Source organism: Gracilinanus agilis, chromosome 4 (assembly GCF_016433145.1).
Source record: "Gracilinanus agilis isolate LMUSP501 chromosome 4, AgileGrace, whole genome shotgun sequence".
Classification (NCBI taxonomy): domain Eukaryota; kingdom Metazoa; phylum Chordata; class Mammalia; order Didelphimorphia; family Didelphidae; genus Gracilinanus; species Gracilinanus agilis.
Genome location: NC_058133.1, coordinates 475,814,253 through 475,830,936, shown reverse-complemented (window position 1 = coordinate 475,830,936; position 16,684 = coordinate 475,814,253). Strand labels below are relative to the sequence as shown.

The following is a 16,684-nucleotide window of genomic DNA, read 5'->3' as shown; positions in this document are numbered from 1 at the left end:
TGTACTGGCTCAAGATGTTGAAGATTCACTGTGTGGATATTTAAAAACATCTCGGCCAGCTGTGTGACCCTGGGCAAGTCACTTGACCCCCATTGCCCACCCTTACCATTCTTCCACCTACAAGCCAATACACTGAAGTTAAGGGTTTAAAAAAAATAAAATAAAAATAAAAAATAAAATAAAAACATCTCGGCATTCTATTCAACTTGATGAGTCAACTTTGCCAAGAAATGAAGCTTTACTTTTAGCATACATGTGGTTCACAAAGGAGGAACAAATTTGCCAAGAATTATTATTTGCAAAATATTTGCAAACTGATACTGAAGGAGAATCAATGTTTCATGAATTGGATGAGTTTTTTAAAGAAAAAGAAATACCTCTGAGTAATATCTTATCAGTAGCCACAGATGGTGCTCTAGCAATGGGAGGGCACTACAGAGGTTTTCTTGCATATTTAAAAAAGGAGGTGCCAAATGCATTCACTGTACACTGTATCATCCATCATCAACATCTAGTTGCCAAAAATTTAAGTGCATGCCTACATAATTCATTATAGTATGTAATTAAAGCTATCAACAGAATCAGAAGCAAATCATTGAATGACAGATTATTTAAACAGCTTTGTATTGAAAACGATGAAGAATTTAATTGTTTGCTGCTTTATACAGAAGTTCATTGGTTGTCAAAGGTTGCCTGTTTAGATAGGTTTTATAAACTGTTTAATTTGGTGCTGGAGTTCTTGAAAGATAAAAATGATGCTTTACGATCCAATTTAATTCAATCCCAAAGTGACATCACTTACTTGACAGACTTGTTTCAAAAATTTAATGAAAGCAATCTTCAGCTTCAAGGTGATGAAGTGAATTTAATAAAAACAAAGTCTGTTATCTCTGCATTTGTGACAAAACTTCATCTATACAAATGAAACTTTGGACGAGGGGAATTCAGCCAGTTCCCAAATTTGTCAGGAGCAGAAAATAAAGATGAAGACATAATTTCTTATTGTCAGCACTTGGATGCTCTCCATTCAGAGTTTAATCAATAATTTGATGATATTTTGAAAATGAACATACCTGATTGGATTTTGGATCCTTTTTCAAGTGCAAACACCAAAGAATCTCCACAATTACAAGAAGAACTGATGGAAGTAACTACAAATGAATTGAAATTTAAATTCAAAAGCGGCTACCAACAATTCTAGCTACAAAAGGAGATCCCTACAGCTTATCCTGAAATGTGGGCTGTAATTCAAAAGATCTTAATTGCATTTCCTTCATCATACTTAGTGGAACATGGATTCAGTGCGGTAACCAATTTATTAACAAAAAAAAGAAACCAATTGCAAATAATCAATTGTGGTGATTTAAGATTACTGCTGATGAAAATAGAGCCAAGGATTACTAAATTGGTAACAGCACACCAGGTTCATCCTTCTCATTAAAATGATTTTGAATGTTTTAACTTTTTTTGTATTATATTCTATTCTTAGTTCAATAAATAGTTTCATAATTTCAAAGTTCAATGTTTCTAATTTCACCTTTCTTTACTATATAAAAAGGTAGAAACATTAATACGTTTATCTTTCCTATTAATTGCTATTAAAATTAAAAAAAATTAATTTCCAGGGGGTGCTAAGTAATATTTTTTCTGGAAAGGAGGCGGTAGGCCAAAAAAGTTTGGGAACCACTGTTCTAGAGGAAGACTTTTCTTAGACTCCCAAATGCTAGTACCTCCATCACTTTCTGGATATTATTTGTATGTCAATATAGATATAGTACATATTATCTCCTCCATTATAATGGAAACTCCTTGAGGACAGGGCCTGTTTCACTTCTGTCATGGTATCTCCAATGCCCAGCACAGTGCCTAGTGTTGGTGTCTCCTCTGTCTCCCTCTCTTCTTCTCTCCTTCCTCTCTTCTTCCCTCTTTGTCCCTCTCCCTCTCCATCTCTGCCTCTCTCCTCTCTTCTCTCTCTCTCTCTCTTCCCCCCCAGCCCCTCCATTTCCTCCCACCCTCTGTGTGATTCTCAGCTGGACCTTATCCCTACCTTCTTCTTGTGTTACAGAGGAAAGAGCATTGAATAAAATCAAAGGACCTGTGTTCTTATCCATCCCATTATTTTCTTTCTTTCCTTGCTTCTCCCCATACAATCTATGCCTATTTGCATATTGTCAGATAATGTCCCTCTACGGATGGAGTGCTGTTCCAAGTGGTAACTGAGAGGAGTCATGAGATCAAAGTGAGTAAAGTCTCATCAAATCAAAGGCTTCAAGAGTGGTAAGTTTCCAGAGATATCATCAGACTTGCTTCCAACCATGAGGTCAGTGAAGTCAAGGTAGCCCCTTCTGATAATTGCTTTTAATGGCACCTATCTCTATCTATCTATCTATCTATCTATCTATCTATCTATCTATCTATCTATCTATCTATACATATTGCTNTATCTATCTATCTATCTATCTATCTATCTATCTATCTATCTATCTATATCTACATATTGCTGCACTAATAATTGCATACATTATAAAACTTATACAAAATAGTGATTAAATTGAATGACATAAAGATGAAATAATATTTGATCCTAGAATCAATAGGAAGTAATTGAGAGTTGCATGGCAAGAATTGCATTTTAGGAAAATAAGCCACTTTAGCAGCAACATGGAGCATGTATTAGAAAGAGGATAAACTTGTGGCAATTAAGAGATTTGTGGCAATTGAGATAGCAATAGGAGACTATTTTAAGTTTTTTGTTATAAGGAATGACTCTGAGAGGAGGGAGATGGATACAAGGTATAATTTAGATTTTAGACAATATGAAAACAAAATATAACAATAAAAATTTTTTTTAAAGAGAGTTTTTCAAGAGTCTAGAGCCATGGTAGCAAACCTATGGCACATGTGCCAGAGGGAGCACTCAGAGGTCTCTCTATGGATACATACACCATGCTGTAGCACAGAGTTTGCCAGAGTTTGTTACTAGAAAGCCAGAGGGATGTGGGGCTGGGCTGCTTCCTTCCCCCTCTCCACAAGTGCCTGAGGATGTTTCTCATGTCATTCACCCATTACTGGTCTAAAAGTTCACCATTACTGGTCTAGAGGAACTGAACTAGAATAGGAAGAAGGGGAGAGATATAGATCAGACTTTAATCACTTTGATCTATGACTCCTCTCAGTTACCACTTAATCACATCTAGAGCCTTTGACCTCATCAAATGTTAGTCATTTCTCTTCATTGTTCCTTCCTCTGACCACTCTTCCCTGTTGAAGTTTATTTAAACCCACTCTTTCCTCCTCAGAGCAGACATCCTGTACTTTCCCATGTTGTATAGTAACCCCAAAATGTAGTTCCTCCACCCTAATTAAAGATCCATGTACTACTTTGGTAGGCTTCTCTATTTTCAAGTTGACAGTGCTCAGAACTTTTCTTACTAAAAGGGACTTACTAAAAGTGTAATCAAAAAAGTTTGGAGACCTCTGAATTAAAGCATGAAGATTGCTCTTTCTTTATTTTTTCTCTTAGGAGGAAGATCCCCTTTTACTTTGAGTAGATAATATAGATTACTTTACTGATATAACACTCTGGGATATTCCCTGAGACATACACTCACCTTCACATGTTGGGTAGCCAGAGGAATTACTACTATCTTGGATTCTAGGTAAGTTTATGGGTGATTACTACTAAAAATGTAATTCATGAGCTCCCACCAGTGTGCTTCCATTATAAACCATCCAGTAAACAATTAGCTTTTGGCAAAGGCATTTACTAAAATGGTATATATTAAAGAACAGTTGGTGCAAAACATTTCCCCCAGAAGCATGGAGACCACTCTACCATAAACAGAATGGCTTTAGCCTAGAGTACAATGGTATTGAGGCATATGTATATATAATATATAAAATGTAGCTTACAACTCTTTGTACTTCATGGTCTGGAAAGCCTTTCTTTCTAGAATTCTCATGAAGCTCTTTTAGGTTCAGCATCTTTTCTGGGAAGTACCCTAAGCTGATTTGGACAGTGAATCATATAGTTCTATCTTAATTACTTTCACTGAGAACTGCCTGTTTATATCCTTTGACCATTTATCAATTGGGAATGACTTTAATTCTCACACATTTCAACTCATTTCTTTATGTCTTTAAGAAATGAGGCTTTTAGTGGGGCAGCTGGGTTACTCAGTGTATTGAGAGCCAGGCCTAGAGATGGGAGGTCCTAGGTTCAAATCTAGTCTCAGACACTTCCCAGCCATGTGACCCTGGGCAAGTCTCTTGACCCCCATTGCCTAGCTCTTACTACTTGTCTGCCTTGGAGCCAATACACAATATTGACTCCAAGATGGAAGGTAAGGGTTAAAAAAAAAAGAAAAAAGAAAGAAAGAAATGAGGCTTTTATTGAAGAGACTTGTAAAAAAATTTTTGTACCATTATGATTACTATACTTTCCATCCTATTATCCCCTATTTAGTTTCTGATCACCATCTCCCCCAATTTGTCCTCTTTTCTATCAACCCCACCCTCTTTCTCTTATTGTCTTCCCCTCCTATTTTCCTGTAGGGTAAGATAGATTTCTGTACCCAATTGATTATGTATGTTCTTCTCTCACTGAGCCAATTCCAATGAGAGAGAGGTTCACATGTTTCCCTCCCCACTTTCCTCATATCCCCTCTACTATAAAAGCTCTTTCATACCTTTTTAAAGTGAGATAATTTCCTCCTTCCTATTTTTCACTTTTTCTTCTCCCAATGTATTTCTCTTTCTCATGCCTTAATTTTATTTTTTAATATATCATCCCATCATATTCAACTCACATTCTTGCCCTCTGTTTATATATACTACTAATGTCCCTAATAATTATAAAGTTCTTAGGAGTTTCAAAAATCATCTTCCCATGAAGGAATATGAAAAGTTTAACCTTATTGAATGTCTTTTGATTACTCTTTCTTGTTTACCATTTAATGCCTCTCTCAAATCTTATATTTGAGTCAAAATTTCCATTGAGTTTTAGTTTTTTTATCAGGAATGTTTGAAAGTCCTCTATTTCATTGAATATTCATTTTTCCTCCTTGAAGGATTATTCACAGTTTTATTGAGTAACTAATTCTTGGTTGGAGTCCTAGCTCCTTTACCCTCTGGAATATTGTATTTTAGGCCTTCCAATCCTTTAATATAGAAGCTGCTAAATCTTGTGCTATTCTAATTGTAGCTCTACCCTATTTTGAATTGTTTCTTTTTGGCTGCTTGCAATGTTTTCTACTTGTCCTGTGAATTCTGGAATTTGGCTATAATATTCCTGGAGAGTTATCCTTTTGGAATCTTTTAGGAGGTGATTGGTAGATTCTGTCTATTTCTATTTTAACCTCTGGTTCTAGAACATCAGGGCATTTTTCCTGATAATTTGTTGAAAGATGATGTCTAAGCTCTTTTTTTAATTATGGCATTCAGGTTGTCCAGTAATTCTTAGATTATCGTTCCTGGATTTATTTTCCAGGTTAGTTGTTTTTCCATTGAAATAGTTCACATTTTCTTCTATTTTTTTAAATTCTTTTTGACTTTGTTTTATTGTTTCTTAATGTTTTATGGAGTCATTAGATTCTACTTGCCCAATTCTACTGTTTAAGACATGATTTTCTTGAGTGAGCTGTTGTACCTCCTTTTCCATTTGGCCAATTATACTTTGTATAGAGATCTTTTTCTCAGTGAATTTGTGAATTCACTGAGTGAATTCTTTTTCCATATAGCCAATTTTGCCATTTAAGAAGTTCTTCTCTTTAGTGCATTTTTATATATCGATTTCCATTTGGTCAATTCTGCTTTTTCAGGAGTTCTTCTCTTCAGTATATTTTTAATGCTTTTTTTAAACCACTTGGCCTATTCTATTTTTTAAAGTATTAATTTCTTAAGTATTTTTTTGTATGTGTCTTCTTTACCAAGCTATTGACTCTTTATTTCACGAGCTAGTTCTGGGGATCTATATGCTTTCAGTTCTACCAAAGTGGTATGATCTAATAATGATCCAGAGGTGTGTTTAAATACTCTACTGGCCTATTCCCTGATCTACGAGTAACCACAAGCATTATTTTCCACCTTAGAACTATGACCAGGGTCCCCTGCAGCCTCAAGTCTGGTGTGCACTAGTGTTTTCCTCACCTGAGGATGAAACTCAGGACTGTGACCTAGATCTGCACATAAGCAATGCCACAAGAGCCGGTAAAGGGAACCCTATAGAAATAGAACAGTTGTCCTACCCTCCTTACCTTCTGTGACTAAGAGCTCTGAAAACCTTTGCTGCTGATTCAGCTGTGCTCAAGGCATGTTGCCTCAGTGGGTCCTGCCTTGGCATTTTGCTTTGTACTCCATTTCCATCCCCGTGTAATAGATCTTTTAAGCTGGCCTTCTACATTCTTTTGGGCTGAAAAATTATTTAACCCTGTCTTTTTGTGGATTATGCTGCTCCAGAATTTGTTTTGAGGTATTATATCATAGTTGTTTGGAGGATAATTTGGTAGCAATCAGGTGGGTTTACGTACCCTTCTCTGCCATCTTGTCTCTGACACAACTGATCATGCATTTTCAATCTCTCCATCTAAACTGAGTCTTTTTCTATCTTCCTACAAATGAGATAATGTCTTCCCTATCTTAGAACCCAAACCAAACCAAACTAACTTCTTCTCTTCTGCTTTCTAAGTTATCTCATTACTACTCATTTCTCTTCTCTGTCACTGAACTTCTAAACTTCTTAAAAAAATGATTCATATCTAATGCTTTTACTTCCTCTCCACTCACTCATTCCTTCCTCATTTCCTTGCTTGGGTTCTGTCTCCATCATTCTGTCTCCATCATACTCTTGCAAAAGTAGTCAGTAACCATCTAGTTGACCAATCCATTAGCCTTTACTCCCATCCTCCTTTCCTCTTTTATCTCTTTATAGCAACTGACACTTTCCACTTTCTCTTCTTATTGGATACTCTATCTACTTTTAGATTTTGAGATGTTATGTTCTCCTAGTTCCACTCTTCTCTAACTGTTCCTTCTCCTTCCTCCTTCTCTTTCTAATCTCTCTTTGCCATATTACTCACTCCCATAGTCTTAACTACAACCTCTATGAAGGTAATTTCCAATTCTATATCTCCAAGTCTCATCACTCTTCTGAGCTCCAGTTCACATGTCTAATTGCCCCATTGGCACTGAAAATATAACACACTTTTAAAAATATGAGACTATTATTATCTTTCCCCCTTAATTTAGTCTTCCTTCTGACTTTACACTTTCTATCTATGGCACACAGTCTCTCATGACCCCAAACCTAATCTTATTGATTCTTTCCTTATTCTCATCTCTCTTGTCTAATTAGTTAAGTCCCAGCAATTCTACCTCCACAAAAATCTCTTGAATTCATTCCTTTCTCATTATACTCATTAATTATATTCATACCCAAACCATCATTATCACTTACCTGGACCATTGCAAAAACTTCCCAATAGATTTCCAATCTCCACTGAATTGGCCTTTAAATATATCCTTTATACAACTGCCTGATGGTTATACATTTTGGGTTTATCAGTGACTCCCTTTGGCCTACCAGTAAAGTTAAAATTTCTTTGCCTGCCATTCTGAATGCCATCATACCTTTCTAGCCTTTTCTCTTAATAACCAGGCTTCTCCTTGGGTCCTGAACTGCATTTTATCACTTCCATATCTTCACTAATAACTGGAATTTCCTCCCTCTTCCTCTTTTTTGAGTTACTACTTATTATTGAAAATTAAACTCAAATACCATCTCTTTTGTGCTGCCTTCCTGGATCCATTGTATCAGTAATTCTCTTCCCCCACTGACTTCATAATTCATATTGTTTTGTTCCCTTGTGGTGCACTTATCCTGAATTGTATGTTAGCATCATCTTTATATATGTCTTATCTCCCTGCTCACTTGATGCTTTTTAAAAGCATAATAGTTTCAGCAATGTTGTCAGACACCTTCGGTGAGGATGAAAATGGCATCAAGGTCAGTCACTGCGCTGATGGTAAATTATTTAACTTGAAAAGGCTCTAAGCCAAGACTAAAGTGGAAGATAGTAAATGATTTTGTTCACAGATGATTGTGCCCTCAGTCCCACCTCTGAGACTGAGATGCAACAGGACTTGGATCAACTCTCTGCTGATTATGATAATTTGGACCTGACAACCCAAAGGAAACACCAGCCAGCACTGCATCATCCATAAGTAGAACCTTTGGTTACAGCAAATGAAGAACTTTTGAATACTATGGATAAGTTCTCTTACCTTGGCAGCCTACTTTCCAGGGATGTCCACATAAATGATGAGGCTCATGCATGCATTGCCAGAGCTAGCTCAGTGTTTGGGAGGCTCTAAGGAAAGGGTGAGAGAGAAGAGTTATTAGGCTGCCTACCAAACTACACAGCCATTGAAAATTGCATCATCTTCCAAGTTCCCCAGAACTTCATATGTGTGTCTGTGTATATTCTATGTATATTCTATGTCTATGTATGTGTCTATGTATATTCTAACAAATAACACTTGATCAATTGAGCCAAGGAAGACTGTACATTCTGATTCGAGTTATACTTTTCCCTTGCTTCGTTAATCCTCATGACACAATAGTCTACAACACAACAACTTTTCTTTTAACAAAACTAGAATAGTTTTGGCTTCTTAAACTTCATATTTGGGTAGGTTAAGCAGCCATATGTGTTCAGTGTGAATAGTGTTTAAGTTGAAAATAATGTTAAAACATTATATTTTCAAAAATATTTTAAAAAATGAACAGCAGTAGGACTGAAAAAAAAGAAAGGGAAGAGGCTGTCTTAGGAACAGACTGAAGACCACCTCAAAAGGTAAGACACCAGAAAATGAGGGCCTTTCTTGAGCTGAACTCCCAAGCATTCCATCTTTACTGCAGAGAATACAACTCTATTGGGCTAACTTCATTGTTTAAATGCTAAACATACATTTACCTAAAAGACTATTTTATGAAGAATTCATACAAGGCAAGTGCTCACACAGATGTTAGAAGAAGTTATACAAGGATACTCCTAAGGTCTCTCTCTCTTTTTTAACTTTAACTTTCATCTTAGAATCAATATTGTATATTGGTTCTAAGGCAGAAGAGCAGTAAAGGGTAAGCAATGCAACCACCTAGCTGCCTCCTAAGGTCTCCCTTATTAAATATAATAGTCCCAGAAGGGACTACTTTGACTTCACTGACCTTATGGTTGGAGCGGATTTTGTATTATCTCTAGAAATCATGAATCTAGAAATTACCATTCCTAAAGCCTTTGATTTGATGAGACTTTAATTACATCTAGAACCTTTGATCTCATCAAATGTTAGTCACTGAGGGGTTAGCTAAGTGGCTTATGGATTGAGAGTTAGACCTAATGATGGAAAGTCCTAGGTTCAAATCTGGTCTCAGACACTTTCTTGCTGTGTGATCCTGGGAAAGTCACTCAACGCCCATTGCCTAGCCCAACCGTCGGCAACCTTTTTGACCGTGAGAGCCATAAACACCTGTGGAAGGAGGAGGATGGAGGCGGAAGGTGCTGGAATATGGGGCAGGGGCTGAAGGGCCCCCTGGGGCACATCCTAGGGCTCTGCTTGGACTGGCTGGTCAGGAGGTGGAGCCAGATATGGCTCGAAAGCCATACGTTGCCGACCCCTGGCCTAGCCTTTACCATTCTTTTGCCTTAGAACTGAAATAGGGGAATGGGGGGTGACAGGAATATTCTGTATGGCAGTTAAACTCTCAACTTAGCCAGGGGAACTAATTAACCTTTTGTGAGTCCTTTGGGGTTATATTGAGATAGTAGGAAGTAACATTAAAGGATTTTAATGATAAAATAAGGTGGGGGAAATGGGAAATGGGGCAAACTATTCTTAACAGCTACAGGAGGGAAGAATTAGGGGTTTAGGTGGTCCAGAAAATCAAGGCAGGGAAGATAAAACTCACACTACACTATACTAGGCTAAATACAAGGTTGACAGGGTTTGGGAATCTCAATACTTGCCCAATAATGTTCTCAGCTGTCCCAAGGTCCAAGATGTTGGTATGGTCCACAAACTCCACTGGGTCCCTTCAACAGGCCTGGAGGTCCACCCTCCAAAGCTACTGATCCAGACCTATTTGTAGTTCCCAAAATGCATTCCAAGTGGGGTTTCTCCAGTGATATCAGGGCACAAGCTCCTCCACCAGTGGCAAAAACTCCCAACTGTCCCAGAGTTCAAAAGCCCTGTGACCTTTTAGCCACATTCCAAAAGCCCTTAGAATGTTCAGCTCAAGCTTACATTTTCCAATATACTTTTCTAAATTTTTCACCTATCTACCTTGACTTATTCTTTATTACAGTTCCACCCTTCACACAAAGCCAAAATATGTTCCACACAGTATTTTGGTATTTGTGTACTATAGACTATCTTAAAATTCTAACCCAAAATAACAAACAACCTACACTACCTCTATCTTATCCTATCTATCACTACCTTACTCTATCCTACTCTAGGAATTTTAACAAGGAAAAGTAAAGGGATAAACACATTGAACAGTTACATAGTTCAAAGTACAGAATACCAAGTAATAAAACAAAACTTGCAACAAAATCAACAGCAAAATTAAAACATCAAGACAAAATTCAAAACAAACATCAAACAACTCCTATTCCAATATAGAAATAGTATACTAACTAATAAATGCAAACAAGTTTTGGAAAATACATATTTAACACTATTGCATAAGTTTCTATATCAAAAGTTTAACAAAACATCAAACTCACTTATGCAAATTACATGTAAATATTTTCAACTCATTTAGTATCAAATTATTCACAGAATTTACATTTATACATACATACATATGATACATACATACAATACATACACAATATATACATGCATGATATACATACATACATGTGTGTACACATAATATATACACATTAAATATACATATTATTACCCTTTACATATATACAATGCACTACAATACAATCTACAATATACACATACTATTTATACTTATTTCAACATCTATTTACATTATTTTGTGATATGTGATCTGTAGTATGTTATATGTTCATGTAATGTAATTTTGTTATGTTTGTTGTATTTACACTGTAATGTACATTAGTACTTTATTTCATCCTCTAATCTAATCTAATAGTATTTCTATTTCACTAAACTATTCTAAACTATCCCTATGGTATTAGTATATTAGTCTAGCTAAATTTACCTAAATAACTAGCTAATTTTGTTAGTACTTATCCTATAGCTAATTCTAATTTCATCAGTAATTATATATTGTTTCATTCTATAAGGAATACAGTGTATCCTAACATGTTTGTGTTGTGTGCATCTGATTGTTATGTTGTTACTTTGCTATATTGTATTGCAACATGTTACTGTTGGATGTACGATACCTACCCAAACTCCAGATCTCCTTCAGATCTCCTTTCTTTTTATAACGTTCCATTTTCTGAGGAAATCTCTTCTCTCCTTTTTTCCTCTTCTTTTCTCCATCGAAGTTCTTGATAGTTTTATGTGCAATGCTGGATGCATATGAGTATGTAGTGATACTATTTACATTACTCAAAATACTTTCAAACCACTTAATCTAAATTGTCCATGATTAAACCTCTTCTTTAGGAAAATCCTTGAAAATAAAGTTTTTAACAGTTCAATTCTAAGTTCATCAGTCTTAATACAAAGTTCATCTTGAATCCTGAATCCTCTTCATCCATCCATGTCCTTTTCCATCTGAATGGCCTCTTCTACTGGAATGTTCCTCTCCTTACTGAAATTTCTGTCTGCAGACTCAAATTGACTGAAGATCTTAAATTCACACAATTTCTTCTTCTTTCTTCCTTCTTCCTTCTTCCTTCTTCTACAATTTCTACATTTTCCTTATCTATGCCATGTGCTAATTTAATAATTTAATCTCACTATATCCAGGAATCCACTGTCTACAGACACCAGTAGTTCCAAAAATAGCTCTAAGTTGTTGTTTTTTTAGTTTTAGGTGCACTCAATTTCTGGATGTCAGCTATTCTCTTTTGAGTGATACTTCTGGAACCCTCTGACAACACAAAACTGAGATATTGCACACAAAGCAAAACCCATTGTAATTTTGCCTTGGAGATTTTATGCCCTCATTGCATAATTCAATCAAAAGAATCTTGCTATCCCTAAGATACACATTTGCATTTGGGGATGCTAAAAGATTATCATCCATAAAATGCAGCAATTTACTCTCTTTAAACTTAATCGTTTTTAGATCTTGATTTAGAATTTGAGAGAACTGGCTAGGTGAGTCTGTATACCCCTGTGGAAGACGAGTCCAGGTCCAGGGGGTTTTCTCTCAAGTGAAAGCAAAGATCTTTTGAGAATCCTTGTGAATTGGTATAGAGAAAAACGCAGAATATAAATCTACCACAGTGAAATATCTAACCTGACTTGGAATGGAAGAAATTATAACAATTGGACTTGGAGTAACTGGATGAGTCTTGATGACATAATCATTTACTGCTCTTAGATCTTGGATAAATCGGTAAACAGATCAGCCATTTTCATCTAATTTTGGCTTCTTTATAGGCAAAATTATTGTATTAAACTCAGAAAAGCACAGTTGGATTAGGGACTCAATTATTGGTCTTATACCATCTATTGCTTTCTTAGTCAAGGGATATTGAGGCACACAAGGAACTGGTCCTTCCTTTGTCCTCACCCTGACTGGAGTAGCTGATTTTAACAACCCTACATCTGTGGATGATCTTGACCAGAGATCCTTAGGTATATCCTCAGGTATTGGATAGATAGTATCTAGGTCATCCTCTGTACTGTTGGAATCTAAGAAAAGCAATGGAAATGCCTTCAAAGATTCCTCTGGGAGATGTAAAGAAATATCACCAGATTCAGTACATTGGATTGTAGCCTGTAATTTACACAGCAAATCCCTTCCTAAAAGATTCATTGGACATCCTGGCATATAAAGGAAAGCATGTTCCACAGAAAGGGGTCCAAGGGTTATCATTTTTGGTTGTAATTTAGCTACTTTCTGAGTTACGCCTGCAGCACCAACCACATCTATTGTACCAACAGCTCTACAATTCTCAGGAAAACTTTGCAAAACTGATTTACTGGCTCCTCTATCTACAAGAAGGTCATAAATCTTGTCTCCAATAGTTACAGACACATGTGGTACTGTACTATTGGGAGGTTGGAAAGTTTACAACACTGGAACTAAAACAGTAACATCAGAACAAAGCTCAGTTATTTTTTTTTTTGAAGAGTAAGGATAAAAACCTTTTATTTGTAGTTAGGGAAAGGACAATTTCAATGTCAATTTGTCACCTAGTAATAAAATTGTGAACTACTTACAGGAATCACTCGCCTAAATACACTGCACCTATTGCCTTCGATAACACAAATCCAAATCATCTCCCTTTAGTTTTCTATGGTTCCAAGTCAACAAACAGGGAAACAATTTCTGGTGAAGTCAAATTCCATCACTTTGCTTATATGGAAGGCCAATTTAGCAACAGCAACATGGGGACAAACCAAAGCTAGAATGCAAAGTAAACTTGACAGTCCCTAGGAGAATGAGAAGGAAGACTTGCTCCAGAGGACAGAAGGAAAAAAGGCAGTGTGGACAAAACCAACAGGCCTTACATTAAAGTTCACTTGATTGCATTGTTACAAATAAAATTCAAGGAAGGTACAAGAGAAATTAGCCCTCTCATAAGATGTATTTCCTCCAAACATGTCCAAAGAACAAACTTGATATTTCAGGTCTAGTGAAGACCATAACCTATAAGGGGAACTGTGGAAATATAAGCCATTTTTTAATACAGACCCTAGTCAAGTAAACATCAAGCTAAGATTTGGGTCTTCTGCTCCAAGAGCTATGAAGGCCTAATTCTATTACAGTATACTAATTAGGAAGCCCTATTTTATTACATAAAATGTGTCATATAAATAAGGCTTTAAAAGTTTCTAGTTACCACATATCCCTCCCCCTTAGCTGAATATGGAAATGCTTCACTACTCAGAGCACATGCAATATTAATATCATTTAAAAAATGGAAAAATAACCTTTATTGAGAATACAAAACAATACATGAGTTTATGGGATTTACTATTGACTTTACCTAAAAACTTTCATGACAAAAGCCGTAACTCTACTAAAGCTTTCCAAGTACGTGTTCCAACAGGAAATAGCTATGTACGGTTTGGCAGTGGCAGTGACATAATGCACTATTTCAGAGTACAATTTACTTACAATTCTATAATGAAAATCTTGCCCATATTAATCTTTGACCCAGTTTCAATGGATATAGAAATATGCAATTTGAATTACGCTCACATTCAATGTAAGTGTCAAATAATCATAATAGATGGGTGTTTTTTTTCTTTACAAATAGGCTCAAAGCACAACTTGTCAACTCATAAAGTTATTAACTATGCCTTATTTAATGGTGTTTTAATAAAAAGGTGCTCCTCTTGAAAATAAAAGCCAAGGGATCTATGGCCCAATAGAAACAATTTCAGCTATTTCACAACATGCTGAATTAATAACACTTCTCATTACAAAGATCCCAAGAATGCACATGGGGGACAAACACTGTTCAATTGCATGGTAGGATCTATGGTTTAAAACATGGACATGAATCCTTAGCATAGACCTTGTTGAGGGAATTAGGAGACTAAGGCAAAGTTTGATGCTCGCTATTTATAAAGAACCATTGTTTCTCCCCACTGTTCATGACTCCCTAGAAAATAAACTGTGCCTCAATTATTGCTTATTTAAAATTACATTTTTTACAGAGCTATTTAGTACCTGACACAGAAAAACAATCACAAGTAATTTATTGTTGAGAATCATTTAACATGAAATTATACAAATAAAATTTGTATAAACACAAATCCACATTTGTCATAACACAGATGGCAAAGGACAAAGTAAAAACAAGAAAACTAAATCAGCCGCTATATACAATTGGACACAGTTGTGTCATGTACACTACAAGTCTTTTACAAAATAGTCATCTCAGATCAATACAAGACCACTCTCCATTCAATGTCGTCATCCTGCAAGATAGGGTTGCTGTAGCATCTGCACCTGTTTTCTCCATGTCCTTCTTTAATATGGTTGATAATTGTTTTGGTGATTACCACCCCCTCTGGATGCTTTGCCATATGTGCTTTGTTGACCACTGTAGTCTGCATATCCCTGTCCATATCCATAGTTCCCATAGTTGTACCCAGTATAATCATATCCGCCATAGCCACTATAGTTTTGATCACCACCATAGGCACTATTGTAATTTCCATATCCTTGATCATAATAGTTATTAAATCCTTGGTTCCAGTTTTGGCCCTGACCTCGGCCACGACCCCTAGTCCCACCTCGTCCACCAGCTGCAGCGCCCCTCCCTCCTTTCTGTTGTTGCTGTTGCTGCCTGTATACCTCTTTGGGCTGGGCAACTTTGATTTCACACTGCAGAATAAGGAGGAAAAGAAATTTAACTAGTGCAGTTCCCAAGCTGTAGATGCTATTTGCCACCCAACTACCAGACATACACAATGAGAATAAGTCATACCTTCCCAGAACCAATCTGATGATATCTGTTTTCTAATAATTTCTTTACTGGTTCTTCATCTGTATATGTGATAAAACAAAATCCTCTTCTTTCATTTGTTTTTGTGTCCATAGGAAGTTCAATATTCTCAATCTGAAATAAAAATACTTCAATTAAGACAACTTCCTAAAATTACAGAGAAACCTACAGCCACTAGACATGAAAATGAACCAGATCTTTAAAACATCTTTCCCTATCATTCTAAATTTGAGTATCTCTCTGTAACTTTGTTTACAACTTGTACTCATACCACTATTTTACATATCTCAGCAACACCCGAATTCCAACTGCACCAATACAATACCAATACAAGGGACACTTTATGGATCCAATAATTTCAGCTTCTTCATTCCCCATTCCCAGGAAAAAATTCATGACAAAAAACACTCATTTATTTGAAATGTTGGCAACATAACCGATGAGTTTCACATCGATTTCTTTTTTAAAATTTAGAACATTCTTCCATGGTTACATGATTCATGATCCCCTCTTTTCCTTCCCCCCTCCCGAAACTGACAAACAGTTCCATTGGGTTACACATGTATCACTGTTCAAAACCCATTTCCATGTTATTCCTATGTGCAGTAGTGATCTTTTAACATCAAAACCCTAATCATATCCCCATCAAACTAGGTGATGGATCATGTTTTTCTTCGGTATTTCTGTTTCCCTAGAAGAAACTTATTTTCACAGTCAGTTGCAAATCACATACAGATTCCCGGAAGGAAATGAAATATCATACCTCTCCAAATGCTCCAAAATATTCTTTGATTTGTTCTTCGGACGTATCTGGGCTCAGTCCGCCGACAAATACTTTTTTGGGGGGCTCCTTTCCCTTTAAAGCTTTAGCCCTTTTGGGGTCTATCAACTTGCCATCTAACTTGTGTTCTTTAAGTTCCAGAACCTTATCGACACTGGCAGCATCTTTGAAAAGCACAAATCCGAATCCCCTCGATCTTCCCGTGACGGGATCTGTTTTAATTGTGCAGTCTACAACCTCTCCAAAACGAGACAGGTATTCAGTGAGATCTTTCTTGCTC

General features: G+C 36.3%; 1 protein-coding gene across 1 annotated transcript in view; it reads right to left on the bottom strand.

The window, feature by feature from the left end:
- Positions 1-14,854: 14,854 nt before the first annotated feature.
- The window catches only part of LOC123246754 (heterogeneous nuclear ribonucleoprotein D-like), a 22,234-nt gene continuing 20,404 nt past the window's right edge, over positions 14,855-16,684 (bottom strand). Inside the window, exons 3-5 of the mRNA XM_044675549.1 lie at positions 16,387-16,677; positions 15,606-15,737; positions 14,855-15,502 (exon numbers count right to left, since the gene is read on the bottom strand). Coding sequence (XP_044531484.1) covers positions 15,146-15,502; positions 15,606-15,737; positions 16,387-16,677 — 780 coding nt within the window. The 3' untranslated portion in view covers positions 14,855-15,145. The remainder of the gene's footprint in view (positions 15,503-15,605; positions 15,738-16,386; positions 16,678-16,684) is intronic.